The 19,952-nt window shown below is 42.8% G+C and overlaps 1 protein-coding gene across 3 annotated transcripts in view; it reads right to left on the minus strand.

Annotated features, from left to right (window-relative positions):
• LOC119656002 (serine-rich adhesin for platelets) overlaps nt 1-19,952 on the minus strand; it is a 201,701-nt gene that overhangs the window by 20,376 nt on the left and 161,373 nt on the right. For all 3 annotated transcript variants that reach the window (XM_038062242.1, XM_038062240.1, XM_038062243.1), the window contains exon 4: nt 15,769-15,997. In XM_038062242.1, the coding sequence (XP_037918170.1) occupies nt 15,769-15,997 (229 nt within the window). The remainder of the gene's footprint in view (nt 1-15,768; nt 15,998-19,952) is intronic.

Genomic DNA, 19,952 nt, shown 5'->3' on the forward strand with positions numbered 1-19,952 from the left:
ATAAAGGCGCTTTGGCCAAACTGGGTGCTCCTAGCTACTTGACTCAGCTAATTGAGAGTTACCTTTCGGACAGACTTCTCTGGTATGAGACGGACGACGGGCCGAAGGAGTACATTGTGACAGCAGGTGTGCCTCAAGGTTCTGTATTGGGACTACTGCTGTGGAACCTAATGTACAACGGAATGCTTGGCCTACGCGAGCCGGAGGAGACAACGCTGATTGGTTTTGCGGACGACCTGACGGTAGTTGCAATTGCAAAGCATACCGAGGAGCTTTATGCAAATGAAGCCATTCATACCATCAAGTCATGGTTACGAATGGCCAAGCTAGACCTGGCGGACGAAAAGACGGAGGCGGTCCTCATTACCAACCGTAGGAAGAACAACACGGTTACCATCCAGGTTGGTAATCGTGAGGTCGTTTCAAAATTGGTTGTCAAATACCGGGGGGTGATGATCGATGCCAAGCTGAGTTTCAAGGGACACTTGGATTATGCGCGAGAGAAGGCAGCAAATGCCAGCTCATCCCTTGCAAGGATGATGCCTAACGTGGGAGGGCCGAAGTATAGTCGCAGGCTACTCATCGCGGGAGTGGTTAGATCGATCCTGCTATACGCGGCCCCTGTCTGGGCGCAGCGTTGAACCACGCTGTCAACCGGAGGAAGATAAGTTCGGTATACCGGCCAATTGCGCTAAGGGTGTGCAGCGCATTCAGGACGGCGTCGACGGAGGCAGTGTGGGAATGATCCCTATAGATCTTCTAGCAAGCGAGGCACACTGGCTCTACGAAAAGCGGAAGGCAAATCCAGCCGAGGTGAATGCGGATTTCCGAAAAGCCATCAGGAGAGAGTTGTGTGTGGCAAGTGGCAACAACGGTGGGATAACTCCGACAAGGGCTGGTGGACCCATACAATGATCCCGTGTATCGAGAAATGGGGCGACCGAAAGCACGGAGAATTGAATTACCACCTGACACAGTTCCTTACGGGACACGGTGGCTATAGGAAATACTTGCATCGCTTCGAGTTGGACGAGTCTCCCAACTGTCCTGAATGCGGTGCTACACCCGAGGACCCTTCATTTTTTCTTCAAAGATCCAACTACAATTTCGAATGGCCTCAAAATGCAATTAGGTTTGTCACTAAGGAATCATTAAGCATTGAGAACAGGGATGGATGTGTCCCTTTAAACCTTTGCGAGAGGATACTTTCAGAAGAGTATCAAGTTTCCACATCTGCAATGTGAAAGGTAATGATCGACTAGCAAATCTTCAAACTAATGTCTAAACTACCCATAATTCCAGCAAAATTGTCTGCCTAACACCACTACGCTACAATCACTCCCAAATTCTAGAACTCTTCCGTAATCAATTTTAACGCCTCACAGTCCAAGCTATCCATTGATAAATAATATCGCCAGTATGTACCAATAAGCCGTTTTGTGGTTAAACAACAGGTGCACATATTGGTATACCAGTTTACGGAATGGAGTGAGCCAAAGTCTCCACCTAAAATAAAAAGGGTTCGATCGGATTAGAACCCCCATTCTTATGAATTTCATGGTCGAACTAATCCGAAAAAGTGGTGCCACTAAGGTAGGTAAGTGTGATAGATGTAAAGGTCCTAGGCCCAGCCTTTTCTACTTATGGCAACAGTATGGCCAAAAAATTCAACTAATCAATTCCTGAAAATTTCGGAGGATTTTGAGGTCAAAAACGGAGTCAGCCAGGGTTGCATTCTATCGGCGGTATGATTTCTTCTTGTTATCGGTAACGTTCTTCGTGTTGTCTGGTTCGGAGGACGTGCAGGAATTCAATGGACTTTGGCATCTTTCCTCAAAAGACCCTAGTCAAGGTTATCACCCTAGTTAAGGTTTTTAGGACTAGGGTGATAACATTTGTTTGCTCTCTTACCGGGTCATAATCCTGGCCAAACAAATGGCGCTGGATTTGGAAAGAGAGGCAAGAAAAATTTGACTGGAGATAAATACCAACAAAACCAAGGTTCTCAGTCTGACGGGTCATCGTGCTTTCTCTATCTGCACCAATGGGCAGAACCGAACTGGATGTTTTCCGACGCATTAACAATGTAAGTTTCGCTTTTGCTACCTTGCCTAAAATCTGGAAATGCAGTTATCTCAACATCAAGATCAAGTTGAGACTAATCGATTCAAGTGTTATTTCTGTGTTGCTATATGGGAGTAGCACATGAAAAGTGAACACCATTGTTACTGAAACCTTCATGAACACCTGTCTGCGTCATATCATTGGAGTAGGCTAACCTAATTCTCGTGCTATCACACACGAAGAACTTGCATAGGCCTGGCACTAGTACGCACTGTGATCGGAAGGCAAAGTGGCTCTGGATAGATCACACATTAAGGGGAGGCAAGAATTGCATTGCGAGCTACGCCATGCGGTGGAATCCACTCTCCCAAAATAGCCGATGAATGGATCGTCCCAAAGGCACTTGGCGTACACAGTAGAGGAGGAATGCGGGGAGGGGGAGAGAGAGAGAGAGTACTGAAGGGCATTTCAGATAACTGCAAACGATGGTGCATAGGTGTGGTTGACGCGCTATACTCCATCAAGGGGTAAATGCCCTCCTGAAATCGATCCAACACAGCCTCCGTGGACCGCGTGAGTAGAGAAGCTTAACTCTCGCATGCATCACTACTAGCTTCTGTTTAACACACCTGTCGCACTTTTCCACAACCTTTCGAAGAAGCTAGGAGGACGCTGTAGAAATCATCAGCATTTGGATCTATTGCTGAGGGCATGCCTTGTGCTTCGTCCATATAGGAATATGAACAATCTATGGTGCTTTTAATGAAATGGTGATGTTATGGTTCCTTGCTTAGCCAAGTAACTGAAGATTTTATTTCGCTCGCTGTTCGGCCCATTGATGAAGGGACGAACAGCGAGTGCTTCCCCTGTATGTTCTCTGATCTTGGTGACCGCCAGTCTTCTAGTATGTCTAACGTAGACCTGCTCGCATTCCGGACAATCGATTTTGTAGAGTACACTCCTCTCATTCTTTTAGGGAACTCAGTTTTTTGTCTTAGTTGTTGTTTTTTGCTTGTAGGTATCGGCACCAAGTTCGTTTTCTCCATTTATTTTTCAATGTTACGCGTTACCCTTAAGTAGATGCAAGGGAGCCTACTTCTGCCCTCTGAGTTTTCTTGTTGTTGCACGCTTAGGTGCGTTAGTTCTCTCCTCTACTGTTGCCTATCCGTTCGTCTCATTAGATGCTTCACTGCTTTTCCCCTGTAGCCGCTCATCTTAGCGGTGCTGAGGATGTACTTTTTCTCCTTCTCGAAGTGATTCTCACTTAGCGGGATCGTGTACATTCCATAGACCATGAAGTTGAAGGGGCCGATTTTTTGACTCCATGAATGGTTAGAGGCTATCGGGATAGTTCGCTGGGTGTGGGTGATTTTTCTGTGGAGAGCTAACTAGACCTTCCCGTCCTTGTTTATTATTTTGATATTCAAAAAACAGGCTTTCGTCTACTTACGTCTCCATTGTGAAAGTAATCTTTTTGTGGATGTTGTTGAGACTTGTCAACAAGGAGGTGGCATCTTGTCCCTTGACCACGGCAAGGATATCATCCACATATCTTACCCAAAAAAAGGGTGTGTGTTGCCTGTCCTTCCACTTTTTCATCTAAACCCCTCGATTAGGACAAAGCAAAATGAAGACTGATAACATCATTCAGGGTAGAGGAGACTTATCAGACGCTACTTCACCTCTGACCCTTGAGCAGTGTGATTGTCTCGCACATCAAGTGCTAAGCCTTGGTACGCAAGATAATAGCGACACTGTTTCCACAGCGTTGCGATCGTGAGAGAGAGGGTGCTTTGGTTAAGGCAAAAGTAGGTTTCCTGTTCACGTTTTCCTAGAATATTAGGCATCGATTTGTTGACGGATCGGAAGGGGAACGCAACTTACTTCCTTTCGTGTGGTCCACTGACCCCTCTTTTTGGATTAAACACTCAAGTTATTGATAAAAATTAACTGGTGGTTTCATCTAGAGTAGAGGCAATTCAGACACTGCCTCATCTCTGTCCTGGGTGCTGGGAAAATGGGGACAGGCAGTATACGCTCCATTTATATGTATATGTGTTAAAGTTTTCCTTTAATTTTCAATGAAAGTGTACTTTAGCTTCATTATTATCACACTTTAATGCTGTGCAAGTGATAAGCTCATAGCATCGAGGCAAATACAAGATAAACACAAATATATGACGACTGGGATTTGAACCCAGGGCAACGAGACGACCAAAGGCAAGCTTGTTACTTGGTGGAAGTTAAGCCAAAAAAAGACCCGGGCGAGACAGAACACCAGACATGACTCTGAAGATTACGGCTAAAGCAAGACCAGAATAGTTCAATTTTTACTTATAATGCGTGATTAGAAGAGCACGTTCTCCCAACTCAGTGAAAAAAATTCTCGAAAGCGCCCAATTTATTTACAGGATAATATGAGAGATTTTGGAGCTCATATATACAACAGTCAGTTTTCGTAGAGCAGACAGGAGATATGCCAGAGGAGCAATACGGTTTTTGCGTCTAAAGAGTGGTTGTCTCCAACGCAGTGGTCAATTTGGCACAACGGTATAGGAGGGTTACCAAAAAAATCTGTCAAGAAATCGAATGTGTCCACGTGTATTGAGAAAAGATTTGGAGGCAATTCTGCGGAATGAAAGTTCCACCATGAGACGAAAATCAGCCGAATTTCTACAAACACCTGTACCTTAAGGCAGATACGAACCCGCTAAACGCTACCTCAAAATTCGTGGGCAAAAATCACTGCAAGACATGTGCCCGCGCCTCTTAATTACTTTTCCGCAACACCAAGAAAGTGGACTTAAGCTAACGGTTCAACAGGACGTCTTCTCGACCCTCAGGGTTATCACGGAAAACTACGAATTGGGGTTGACAAAGCTCTGGCATTGGATTCCGAATAAATTGCTAAGCCGGGCTGTTAAATTAAGACCATAGACACATTTGAATCGGGCATGATTTCCCATGCAGTGTAAGAAGTAGAGATTGGTTCTGCTAAGGAAGCTTCATAAATCGCTAGACGTATCCTCTTTATATCGTCTTATCTGTCTTTCAGATACTGGAAGATGATGGAGAGGGTGATATACAATAAGCCGCTCCTGTTTGTCGAGCTAGTGGATGGTATATGGGCAGTGTGGGTTTTGGCGGGCCTCCTTCTCCCCACGCTCACGCCTTCGCTGTTGGTAAGTGCTACGGTTTGGTGACCCTAGATGCCAAGAATGGCCTTAATTCGGCCAACTGGAGTTGGATAAAGCGTGTGACTAAAGCGTATATTCCGGATTACTTAGCTTAGATAATGGAGCGTTACCTATCAGAAAGATTTCTTTAGTACAACATGGATAACGGATTGAAAGAATTACGTTGTGGCAGCTGGTGTTCTCTAAGGTCATGGATAGGCATCCCTGCTGTAGAACATAAAAGTTGTTAGCAGTATTTGCAGATATTATACCTAAAGATATTTTGATGGAGGATTTTTGAATGCTACACAATATGAAGATATGAGGTGACCGTAATGTCCAGAAATACATCAGAAAGAAAGAACATATACAGACAGAGCATGGCAGGAACGCAGGAATAATGCTAACAGAGGTGAGTACACAAATTGGTTCGAAATATCCAACTTTGGATGATGGGCAGCCATCTAGATGGTCACTACCATTTAAGGCAATTTCTGATGTGGTATGGTGTTGGGATTTTGCAACGTTTTGAATATTTTGGTTCCCCCTTTTGTTCTTAATGTCCAATTCAACACGACCGCCTGGGACATGTATCCTACGCGTATCCAAGATTTGCTGGCAAGAGAGAGCAGCTTGAGGTAGTCCTAAGACTAGGAACGATTGTTTCGCAAATCATCGAATCCCAAGAAGAGTGGAACACAATAAGTGCCACCATAAATTGGATTCATTAAGATCTTTGAAGGATATGGCGCCTATCAAAAGGGCGACAGGGAAGGAATAATACTCATTGAACAAATAAATCTAACGGGCTATAACACATTCGTCTGAACCGTAGACAGTTCTGTGGAGGACAGTGGGTGAGAAGATGGTTTTAGTGGATTAAGGTCAATCGGTATCGGAACTTATACGATTTGTTCATTGTCCCCGAGAGGAATAGTATTCGTAGTAGTTGCGCTCGGTGGATATACTTGTCTCCGCCCAATTCTGAAGTATGTATGTTATTAGGTCACTTACTTTCAGAATATTTGTAATTTTGATACTTTAACATTTGAGAAAGTTCTGAGACGGAAAGCCATAGCTTAAAACGGGAAAAAGTAGACAACATAGAACACCGCAATTTGTGTTGCTCAATAACTTGTTTAAGCGCAACTAAATCAACAACGAAGCGGAACAAGATGGGAAAAATCAATCGATAATAAACTGTCTCTACTACCCCAAGCGTGAAATCACCATTTTATTCAACTAATGTGATCTTGTACGCTAATATATCTATTAGACGATACATAACCATCGTGACTTGAGAAACTTATCCCGGGTCCAATCTCATCCAGTGAAAACCACTACAAGAACCATCTAAAAACCATGTTGTATCTATCTCTTCAGAGACCACATCTGGAACACTTCAGAATAATTCAATTTTTGATTTCAATCAATTCTGACCTAATAACTCGAATCGGCTAACAAATAGCCGCCATTCATAAAAATATTAACCGAACAAGCTGAGTGGAAGAGTGTTCTTGTAAATTGCAGGCAAGTGCACTGTATCAAAATGCGGTTCCGAGATCATATCAAAATGATCCGCAGCTCCAACGTGTATCTTTCCTACATAGAAACGGGCTCCGATAGAATAAACGTAGAAAAACTGGTGCCGGTACTTGAAGCATGGAAACAGTTAATCTAAACTATACGAGGGTACGCTAGTGTGGAACAGGAAAGATACGAGTATCTTAACTACTCTAATATTTGTTCGGCATCGAGTCATCAAGGTGCGGTGGAATGAGCAGCGCAATGTTTGTACAATACTCGTATCGATTCCGGTTCCATGTACATGAAAAATATTACCAAGAATATGTGTAAAAACCGTTTTGTAATTTTCTTAATAATTGCAAGCTATTCCGCGACCCGTGATGTAGATAATTTCACCCAGTTCTAGCTCAGCGAAGTCACTAGAAACTCGGCTCCGAGAGGACAATGGAAGTAACCGCGAAAAAAATCGCGAGATCTGTGCACTTTGCTCGTTATGGCTCGATAAATTTTTTAATGTTTAAGTTTATCAAAACACGTAGAAATTTGGTGAAAAAAACATGTCATGGGTTTGGAAACATTTTGTTGTTGGTATCGTGATGCTACGATGATTAGAATGATTGCGACTGGAATTGGGTCTAGAAATATGAGCGGCGGAGCCATTTATATATCGAAATTTAGGTGAATATTAATTGATGCCATCTTTTTAGTGATTGGATTTTTGGGACGATATTTTTACTTCTTATTTTGATGAGCTCCAATTATCCACCACATTGGGCCAAAATAGCTTAATCTTGATAAAGTTCTTTGAACGAGGGCACTTGACAAAGTGAAAGATAAAAGTAATTATAAATATCTGAGGCATCTGAAGGGGGCAGGAACGAATTTTGAGACGAGCATGCTATGACCTTTCATCAAATCACTAAACTTTCGCCATAACTGCTTAGCGAAATCATAAGCGTGCACAATATTTGACACTCTAACTTTCACACAGATCCCGATGACTTGATTTCATTTGTGGTGCTTCTTTTAAATTACAGCTATTTGAGTTCTATTTAGTCCTAGATTAGAGATAAGAGCCACACCAGATAACATATGTTTGACTTTAAGTGGTAGCTGCAGGCGTTCCAGGGGTAATGTATTTTGACACTAAAAACGGAGAAATGCGCTCTAAACTACAATCGATAGCTCTGTCACCAAATCATATTCCCACTTACTTGTGGTAACTGCTGGGCAATGATTTGGCACGGAACAGGAGAGGATCAACTGCGAGAACATATGCCATAAAGCAGGCAACATTAAACATGGGAAGGCCACCCAAAATGAGAAACCAAAAAAAAAGAGATGTGTATGGGAACGGAGAGTCTTGAACGACACAGGAAACTTTAAGGATAATCGCCCCGAGTTTTATGACAGGGGTTGAAGGATTCTTTCCAGCGCAGTTCAACGTCGAAGCGGAAACCACCGAACCGCAAGCCGATATCGTGGCAATAGAATAAAAGTCTGATAATCTCACAAAACTCGTCACTTGTGAGAGATCAAACTTGATTATTCGATCAATATTATAAGGCACGATCAGAATGAAAGTCATGCCAAAAATCACCTGAAGCAGAAGCCCTAGCCTTCTTCAGGATCCCGAAAAGGTTTCCTCCTCGAGAACTGGGACGCAAGTTAAGCCCGGAAACAAATGCCTAATAAGCGAGTAAGCGAGGAACCACGTGGAAGAGTGGCGAAATGCAAAGGGTCCAACCTAGACACTGCCGGACCTGAGATAATCTCAACCAAGTCAAACGATGTATGATGATTTCTTGTGCCAAATAAAAGAGTAGTCACACCTAAAGGATGTATCCGAAAATGTGATATCTTCCTCTTCTTTTTAGCCTTTGTCTCGTTTATAAGCGTCGTCCTGATCAATTGCATCATTTCGCTTTGTCAAAGGCTCTGGATGCAATCGCGAGTCTTGAAAATCACTAACCAGCGTATCAAGCTACCTTTGTGTCGATCACCCTTTTGGTCGCTTACCATCGACTTCGATGTTCAGACTAATTTTGGCAAGTGAGTTCTCCTTAGCACAAATTGCGTAACCATCGGTGTAACCCCATATCGATTGCAGATATTCTCAATTCGCATGTGATCGTGGCGTGATACACCACCAGTCAATGCAATGTCTTCGCCTCCATTACCGCAAGACGCCGTGCATTGTCTTTTATAGTCTGCCAACACTCAGAACCACAGACAGGGCGGTCGACACTGCGGTAAATTTTTGGATTTCTATCATAAAGAACGCCAGTTATGGAACGTCACTTCATCCAGGTTGCGTTAATGCGTGAAGTAATTTTATAACGCAGTTCTCAATTGACTGATCGGAGGTATTTAAATTGTTCAGTTCCGAGTAGGTCACTGCCACTGACAGTGATAGTGATTGTTTCATTAAGACCGGTCATCAAAAGTTCTGTACAACTCGAGTGCTGTATGTACTCTTTAGTTCGGTAAAGGCTTCAGGTAAGTCTTGTATCTACCAGTATGAATGCTGAGTCTGCGCTCGGTATAAACTGATACCACTATACCAGTATGATTATAAATTAATCCGTGTTTGAAGAAGGCCGTGGGATTAGGCTGATAATAATAATAATAATCGTTGGCACAACAATCCATATTGCAGGGCCTTGAAGTGTGTTAGAGCACTTCATTCAAGACCGTAACGGTACACCACAGTAGACTGCAGGAGGCAATGTGGTCAGCATTACGCTCGCCCGAGATTATTACCCTGATTTGACTCAGGTACTCATCCACAGCTGAGTCGACTGGCATCCGACGTCAAGTCACGATACAAATCCCACTGCCACCAGTGAGATTTGAACCGCGACCTTCCGTACGACAGCCTTGCGCTCTAACCACTCAGCTATCCGGACACATTAGGATTAGGCTGATACGGCGGATTTAACTGTGACGTTGTTCTCGTTCTACTGCATTCTACCAGGTTAGCGATATTAAAATAGACTTATTAGGCTACTTGCAAAACGTTGGGAAGTTTTCTATTTTTGGAATCATCACAAGACATATTGGGTTAATTTTATCTTCTATAGCGTGTTGAAGAATATTCTAATCATTCATTCTGAAAGTTTCGAACCCGGGGTAAAGCGCTCGATTACCACGAAGCAGTATTGACACCCTTTCGACAGGGTCAGTGGATCGATGATATTGATGTGCAAATGTGAAGATCAGATGACTGGTACTGGAATATGGTAAACATCAGATTCAAGCTGTGCATCTTGTTTCCTACTGTTGTTACTTCCCTTAAATATGTGTAGACTGTCTTATGTGATGTTATGTTTTTCTCCTGTAACGGGCCGTGATACTATCGATTTCGGGGACGTGGTTTCTGCTATTTCTTCTTGTCGAATCCTGGTTTTCTTCCTTTGCGTGCCCTCCCCCAGCGTAGCGAAACTAGTTTTTTGGTTTGTCCTATAGGATTCTTCTCACACTCTGGACACTTTGCTTTAAATATTCCGCTAGGTCGTAGTTTGGTTTTAATCTAGTGTGTCCTACTCGGTGGCACTATGCAGATTTTTAGGTTTTTCATCAGGTATTTGAGTTTCGACGTAGCTGAGTGCGTGACCACTATTCTTCTCTTTATTTCAATATTGTTGACAAAGGATGCCAGAGCCCGAACTTCATAGTGTTTCTTTGTTTTCCTTATGAGGCTTTTAATGGCCGATAGTTGGTAACTGTCGATGATATATTCCTTCTTCTTTTTGAATCGTTTTGCACCGACAAACAGAGGGAATAACCTGTGGATTATTCTAAGGGGGTCACTTTCTTGTGGGCTTCTTTTAAATGTTAAAGAGAATCAGTGCAGTGGAAAAATGAGGTTAACAAAAATAAACCTCAATCATTGTAGGGTCGGACAAGATTTGCTTGCGCAAACCACTTACGAATCCGCGACGGAGATTGCTATCATTAGTGGACCGTACAGAAATCTTGACGGGCCACAGATTTAACCGACGGAGTGGCGATATGGGCGTGCGATCGTCAAGCCATACAATATCGCATGGGTCAGGCGGCTAATGACTTTGTGTGGGCAAAAATAAGCGGTATATTCGTATACAGCTGCTAGACCCCACCGAGCCTCACACTGCCTGTGTTTGAAGACCTATTAGACGATCTTGTTCACGACGCAAGGGGACCAGGTCCAAATGTAATAGCCGGCGACTTTAATGCATGGGCCATTGAGTGGGGTAGCAAAGAGACTAACGCAAGGGAGCGGTGTTTATTAGAAGCATGCGCCCAGTTGGATGTAGTGCTGGCCAACGAAGGTGATGTAAACACTTATCGGAAAGGAAGCTCTGGTTCAACTGTAGATCTAACTTTTGTCAGCCCTGTCCTGACACGTGACATGTCCTGTCAAGTTAGCGAGGACTTCACGTACAGCGACCACCAGGCAATCACCTTGGAATTAAGGACGCCGAAATCCAAAAGAACACCTGGATGGTCTGCAAAAGCGATGGATGAATAAACATTCATGGGGGTGTGGTTAGACCTGCCTAGCAAAGCAGACACCTCCACGGATAGAGCTCTCCATGTCACACAAAGCATCTCTAAAGCATGTGGCGCGTCGATTCCTAGGAGAAGCTCATTCTCAACTAGAAGATCCAATTATTGGTGGAATAGTGAACTTGCGAGCCTTCGATCGATTTGCCATACGAGCAGCTCAGAGGGCAATGGGTAGGATCGATCAAGGGCAAAGGGAGTATGTCTATAGAGAAGACCGCAAGAATCTCAATCTCGCCATCCAGCGGAGTAAGAGGGAATGTTTTAAGGAATTCTGTTCGATGGGTTAGCGTCTATAAAATCGTGACAGGGCGATTCAGAGGCCGCTCTTCTCCGCAGATCACGTGCCCTATGCTCTTGTTGAAAATAATCCAGGTGTTATTTCCCCAGCAAGAGGAGAGTACTGGCACCTTCCAGCGCCCCTAAATGTTGCACAGATTCCACTAGTCACCAGGGACGAGCTGCTAGAGATGTGCAGTCGAATAGGCGACAGCAAAGCCCTGGGTCTGGAAGACGTACCGAATAAGGCCCTCAAACTTGACGTCAAATGTAAACCGGATATGCTCACGGATCTGTTCGATTGGTGTACCCACCTACCTTGCCACTATTATCGATTGTTATTTGTAAGAGAGGACGCTCTGGTATACTACCGATGATGGACCCAAGGAGTACATTGTCTTCGCGGGTGTGCCACAGCGCTCTGTACTGGGCCCAATACTGTGGAACGTCATGTATAGTGATGTACTTAACCTTCTGGTTCTGGAGCAGGCCACGGTGGTGGGTTACGCCGACGATATAGCACTGGTTGCGGTCGCAAAGCATCTCGAGGATGCTGAGTTGTACTCAAGCGAAGCAATCAGTGTTAAGGCTTGGTTAGAGAGTGCTGGACGCGGAGGTGATGTTAGGGGCTAAAAATCCCGCAATCTGACGTGCTCAGGTCAGATATTTTGAAGATTTCCACTTCCTTAAAAAACAATAAAAAACAAATAGACAGACAACCGATTTTAATAAGATTTTGTTTTACACAAAAAAAGGAGAGTGTGGAAGAGAGATTGTGTGGAGCGGATTGACAAAAGTTTTTCGTGCTAGAAAGATCGAAATGCAGCTAAACGTAGGAAGCAGTTAATTTAGGCTATAGGAAACAGAAGGAGGGATAAAATGCAGCTAAACGTAGGAAGCAGTTAATTTAGGCTATAGGAAACAGAAGGAGGGAAGCGGGGTTGCTAGAGCAACCGTAGCGATAATACTACGGGAAACAGGGCAGGACTTAGGGAGTGGTTTTAGTGAGTGAAATTCGATTATGGATATATAACTACAAAAAATCAGAATCACTCCGTCTCAAGTGATCTAATAAATAAGTGGTTCAATAGCTTTCATTGTACTTGTCTCCTTACTCAATATCGGATGCCTGGAAGCAAACACTGAAGTAGATGTCTATCCATTATCCACGGATAATAGCTGATGTTTCCAACGCATTGGCTGAAGAATGGTAAACAAGCATAGTGATCACCACTCGAAATGCCATTCTGCAAGGAAATGCAAATGATAAAACTATATAGATCGGTGAAAAGTTACGTCAAGCATGTGACACGTCGATGCCAAGGTATACTGTTTCTCAGAAACGGATATGTAACTTTTGATGGAACTCGAGGAGTTTCGCAGGGCCCGCTTTAATGAGAGAAGACGCAGTTAGCGAAACAATGTGTTCAATACAGACACGCGCGGAAAAAATGCATTTGGTTACCATAAAAATAAAAAAGAGAACACCTTAAGCGACTGTATAACTCTGATCTCGGCGGTCAAAGTCGGCAATATAGACTCTGAACACTATCTCGTTGGCATAGTGCTACGAGCTCGCATTGTGACACCACCTACAATCCCCTCTGACAATCAGGTGAGAGTGAATATTGAAGCCATCCAGAACACAGCCCTCCGCAACACTTATAAGAGGGAAATGGATGCCGCAATAACCACAGTCGACATAGATTCTGGGGATGAAGTATCAACAAATGATCTTCACAATCACCTGAAGAACGTTATCACAAATATGGCCACAAACATACTTGGCCCCAGTCGCAAAAAAGGTCGGAACGGCTGGTTTGCCGATGAATCTGATTTTCGACAGAATGGGCATATTGGAGAGATGGGTTGAGTACTTTGATGAACTACTGAACAGCCAAAACATCGGCAAGTTGGAGGTCCCGCCAACTCAAGACGACGGACAAACACTGCCACCACCAAGTATAGGAAAAACTGTCCGTGCAATTCATCGGCTAAAAGATCATAAGTCGCCAGGAGCCGATGGAATTACAGACGAATTGGTTAAATATGGAGGCGACCAGTTACACCAAGTGGCTCATCAGCTAATCCTCAAGGTATGGGACAGTGAATCAATGCCTGACGATTGGCAACGAGGCATCATCTGTCTCATAAATAAAGAAGGAGATATCATACAGTGCAGTAATTATAGACGTATCACGTTGCTGAGTACCATCTAAAAGATATTCTCCGCTATCTTGCTAGGCCGGATAGCTCCATACGCCCACAACGTCATTGGCCCATACCAGAGAGGCTTCGCTCCAGGCAAATCAGGAGCAGATCAGATTTTCTCTTTGTGACAAGCGATGGGAAAACTGTTCGAATATGGACATCAGTTGCACCATTTATTCATCGACTAAATGTACACGGCCATGAGAAAATTCGGTATACCGACGAAATAGATAAGATTGACTAGGCTGACTAATGTGCGAAGCAAGATAAAAGCAACAGGATTATCTCAAGACCATTCGACATCAACAACGGTCTACAAAAAGGGGATGCCCTATCATGCGTCCTCTTTAACCTGGCCCACGAGAATGTGATCCGTGATGTTAAGGTAAATGCAAGGGGTGCGAGCCTCTTTAAGTCCACCCAACTACTGGTCTATGCTGACGATATCGATATCATGGGAAGAATCACCCGAAACGTACAAACTGCCTTCATCCAGATAGAGCAGGCGGCAATCAGGGCGAGATCTTGGGCTGCACAACAATGAAGGCAAGACAAAGAATATCGTGGCAACGTCAGCATTAAAAACCAACCAACCAACAACATCAAACTGGTCAAACGGGAAGAATAAAGATAGGAGACTACAACTATGGTCTCAACCGTTGATAATTTCTTCTATCTAGGGTCGAAAATCACAACCGATAACAGTTACGATGATGAAATCCGCGCACGGTTGTTGGCAGCCAACAGAGTCTATTTCAGCTTACAAAAACTGTTCCGCTCGAAACGTCCCACCATAGGGTCAAAGCTCTTACTGTACAAGACAATGATCTTGCCAGTTTTCATGTATTCCTCGGAGACTTGGGTTCTTAGCAAAAACTCTTGGCCACGTTCGGGAGAAGAATCCTCTGAAGAATTTTTGGCCCCCTACATGAGGATGCACGATTCGGCAAGGTCCGTCCTAGATCAACCTTTCTTATCCATAATTATATGTCGCTAGATCTTCCTTCTGGACAACATTGAATTGACACACCTTCTCAAAGAGGTTCAGATTTATATGAATTTGGCAGTTTACGACATTAAGTCCAGTGGAGAACGTTTGTCTATTGCTCGCAGACCATAGTACGGAAGTAGTACTTATCACCAAGCGGAGAAAGTGCCCGTCTATAAAGATTAAAGTTAAGATAAAAATCATAAATTCATAGCTTGCATTCAAGTATTTAGGCGTAATGACGACAAAGTGGAATGTGCAGCTACCAATGCATATAACACTAATAAAAGACAGACAGACAAACAATAAACCGATTTTAATAAAATTTTGTTTTATATAAAACATTAAAAAGTGAAATGAATTTATATTCTTTTTTTCAATATCTAGCCTATGACTTAGCGAATCTATCTTACACACGACTATATCTAACGAGATACACGCTGATTAAAGTTTTAACGAGGTAGCCAGGAGTTAACTAGGCTATAAACTTGATAGGTCTAGCTAGGGCCACACTAACCCACTGATAATTCTCTAACTGAGTAGTTTGACAAAGACTCCCGAGTTCAGAAGAAGTTCCGTATTCCGAAAACTAACTCACGGATTTTTAACATATATTTGAATGAAAGTTTCTTTATTATTTGCATTATAAATATGAAATATAATTTAACGCATATTATCATATTATTTTTATGGAGCAACAGCTACTACACTTAGATGTTTCAAAAATGCACAGCAACTGTAATGGTTTCATGAGGGACTACCAAAATTACTGAATATAGTGCCCGCGAATAGTATGAGCAAAAGTTCTATGCTCACCATGAAATCTACAGTAACTAGCCGCGAACACAATCGCTTTGTACTTCTATTTACGTAACAGACTTAATCCTAGCAACAAAGCAAACCTACATTTGCTCTTACTATCATTAACCAAATTATTGGAAACGTAGAATCAATTGAAAAACTAACTATAATTACCTAATGACATGCTTCCCAGCAGTTTCTGGCCCGGATTTTTAATAATTTCCTCGGTGGTTGCAGAATTGGCGGCGACGGCGGTGGTAGAGGTTGCTGTGGTGTTGGCAGTGACAATATGACCCATATTATCCGGAATGTTGGCATTATCAGTTAGTGGATCATCGAAAAATGATGATTCCGATGGATATTCGAAGGTTGATGTTAGCGTATCATCGAATTGTACTCTTAACTGAAAGTTGGAAAGAAAAAGAAAAATCTTGTAAATGTAACACTCCATCGATAACTTAAACTTTAAACGTTAAAAGATACTCGAACGTAGTTTATAGCGTATTTTTGTAAGATAAATTGTGTTGATCATTTACCAAATTTAGGCTAATGAATTCGATATTAGATAACATAACATTGTAACGAGAGAAAATAAATCGTCGATGTTTATGTAACTCATCAACGGCGTATTATCGATGTTTGGACACCTTAAAACCACCATTTACTGCAATAAGCACACACCTATTTTGGCTAATCTGGAACCCATTGGCATTCAAATCAGTCGATTGATTACTTATTATAAAAAGAAATGAAATCACAACGCTGAAGTCATACAACAAAAACCTAATCCGCGTACGGTTTTCAATCTCGATAAAGTGAAAAATTTCAAATTTGAATTTGTTTGCAGTGTTTTTTGCTGACGGTTGGTGCTGGCAAACCATCTGCGATATGATATGTATCTGCGTGCCGAACCGGTATCTGATTTGCATTAGAATATCGTATGCAAAAATTGTGGATAGATGAGCATAACGTTTTTATACATCACTCAAAATAATCACTCGTTCCCCTTTTTGCAAAATGGTCGAAAAATATTGTATCAAATTAGAAATATAACTTTGTTAAAAAAAATAAATTGCCATTTGACGGTTATTAATTGTGTGAAGATGAATAGATACTTTAAAATCTTGGCAAAATATATTTTGATAATAGCTTCATTGAAACTTAAGGTGCTGTGACCTACTTTGTTGAATGTCTGCGTCAAGATTTCTCAAAATCTTTTTTTTTTATTTTTGGGAACAGATATGAATCGCTCGAAGCTAAATCTGGACTATATCGAGTGTGATCCAGTATTCCAAATCATAACGCAACATGATCGGTGTGCCCAGATTCGTTATTGTTGAAAAGCAACGCATCTTTTTCTTTGTAGTGAATCACTCTCCTAAGTACCTGCGCTTTTACCCTGTTTAGTTCACCACTGAAGTCCACAAAAAATTCCGTCAGAAACACACTGCGAGGAAGAAGTTCCTGTTCCCTAGAAACCATAGTGACTTCGTTTTTTTTTCAAAACTCTGCGTTTTTCGGTCAGATCCTTAATACTGAAGTCTAGAAAAGAATATCTGGCCAGTGTTGAAAACTCACTGGAGCGCGGAAACCTCAAACTATCTCCTTCGTCCACTAGATTCTCTGACCCCTCTGCTAACTCCCCTCAACCATCTTGTGACCGCTACTTTTCCTCAGTCTATGTTCCCCCCTCTTCTCGTGTGAATTACTGCCCCGCCTCCGTTTCCTGTACCTCCCCCTTCCACGAACAGGGTAGAACTTATCTGGATTTATGCACATTTTTTAAACTTTCCTCGGGTCTGTTGGATTGCTCTGCCTCTAATTACATCACTTGCCATCGTGCGTCTTATAATACACGCAACACAGATGTGCGATGTGCTCTTCACGGAGCTCGAGCTCTATTTCCATTTCCCGATTCCTAGACTTTCTAGGACTTATAACGCACAATAGCTTGGTCCTTTAAAATTTTCTTCTTAAGGTTAAGCATAGGTTAAAGTTCTTGCTTTCTCCTCCTCCTGAGGGCAATAAATAACTGGAGTTTACTCTATTTATTGTCCGTTAATAATAAATAATATGCTTTCTTGTGAAAGCAAAACAAAATATAGCCATGAGTTTTCCAACTGACTGGGACACCTTAAAATTCTTTGAGATGATATGCCTTCTTAGTGCAATTGCATGGAGTCTTGTTTAGGCTCAAATTCATAGTTTCATTTCCAGTAAATATCTTATCCAAAATATCTTCTCTGTTCTCGCTGCAGAACTGAAAATTCGCCGCCGATTTTGATGCGGTGTGAACATTTTAGGTACTCATCCTGCGTCCACCTTGGGCATGCGAAGATGGCGATGCCAGATTGTCAAAATGGTTGTGAGCTAGTCCTTATCAGTGAAGAGTACCGAAACAAGAACCCAGCTTCATGCCACCCTGACGTATTGCTGCCATCTGGGTTCCGGACAGCATCCGCCTTAGGGGATGGCTTTGTTTGGTTTCGGCGTTTAGGGGTAATGTTGTTCAGTGTCTATCTATCACCGAGTGAGACGATGGTCGACTTTCGACACATGTCTGGTGGTTTGGAGAATGCTATCTTAGGCACGGAGGGGTGGTTTTGGTTGGGGGGTCTTCAATGACAGGGCACTTGAATGGGACACTCCAGAGGGGAACGATTGCTTGAAATAGTGGCGAGAGCACCGGATCCACTTTCACTGATTGCGGGGGAAGTATTGCCGACGTAATCTTCGCGCCGGAATCATTGGTGTCGGCACGTGACCACCAATACACCATATTCGAAGTGGTTGACCTAATTTTTCGGGGTACCTCAGATAAGCACTGTGTCTGTGTGTGGAACGTCGGGAAAGTGAATACCGAGAGATTTGTGGAAGCTCTTGGAGCAAATTATGCCGCGTTGAAGGACACTCCTGGGGGTGGTGGCGCCCCAGCTGACACTGTCGTAAACTCACTTATGAACTTGTCAGTTATGACAACTTTCGGAGCTTCCATGCCCAGGAGGGTATCGAAACGCGGCAAGCCCTCTACATAGTGGTAGACGAAGGAAGTTACAGAGTTCCCGAAGGAGTATCACAAACTGCGCCGCACGACACAACGTTTAAACGAGCGGAAGGAGGCATGTACCACAATAACAGGGTACAGATCAGCCAAAAGGAAAATCCGCAGTGCAATAAACAAGAGAAAAGCTGGCTACTGGCAGGACCTGGTTGGTGATGAGGGACCCGTGTGGATTCCGCTACAAACTGGTAACCGAAAGAAGCGGGGCTATGCGGAAACCCTGTTCACTTAAGGCCGAACTTATGGATCGCTTTGTACGGGCACTATCCCTTACGCATTCCGTACGGGATGATGACAGTAGCGCGGAAGGCGCCGAGGACTAACCACTTTTCTCTACATAAGATTTGAAAGAGGCAGTCCTCTCTATGAAAAACAGAATCCGGTGGTATCCCGGGGGTGCTAGTGTTTATAATAAAATAATTTTTTCAACTACATACTCTAAGTTCAAATTTACCCTTCTTTGAATCTAATGACTTTGGCTCCATTGTGCTATAGAAGTGGTCGAAACTAATTTTTAAAGATTTTGAGAAGAGTATTCGATTACAGAAAAAACGAAGAAGGACTAGTAAAAAAGAATGTACATTTGACTAAAAAGAAACCAAAGGAAGGCGTTGATCGAAAGGTTGAATTAATCGACAGGACACCTAGACCCCATAAAAGACAAAAGACCTAAAGCCCCAAGAAAGTAGAATAGGCAAGGAGATAGGTTGTAATTGCTCGCGAAATGCACATAGCTGCACCATACATCGACAATGAATGGTTAATGCAAATCCGAGGTCTGGCTCATTATTTGAAAATGCTCCAGGTGGTCCCAGAAAGGAGACCTTAATTTGGAGCTCAAGAAATCCCAGGATGTAATCGTGAACAAATCTTTGAATCAGATTGAAAACTTCTTAGAAAGGAGACAGGAGGTAAACATAAGGGCTATTAAGCAAGAAATCACTAAAGAGGGCAAAGATATACATAGATAAGATTACCATGCACAGGCAATTCACGGGACCTTGGAGTAGTGTTCGATATTATCGGACTTGACGAAGCAACCGTAAATGGCGTGACAGAGATCGTAATCATTAGTCTACTAGTGGAGGCAGAACTCAAGCTGTTGACAGCATTGAGAATAAATTAAGCTGTATAAGCATCAGCTTAGAGAGCAAGTAGTACTGAATCGATTCTGCAAATGCTTTGGTATCAAGCATATAGCGGAAGCACGTATCAATGTGAATGACAGATCCAAGCAAGGCCGAAAATGCTGAGCGCAGGGTCATATGAGTAAAATGTAATGGAGTCGATTCAAATT

Source organism: Hermetia illucens, chromosome 4 (genome assembly GCF_905115235.1).
Source record: "Hermetia illucens chromosome 4, iHerIll2.2.curated.20191125, whole genome shotgun sequence".
In the NCBI taxonomy this organism is placed as follows: Eukaryota; Metazoa; Arthropoda; class Insecta; order Diptera; family Stratiomyidae; genus Hermetia; species Hermetia illucens.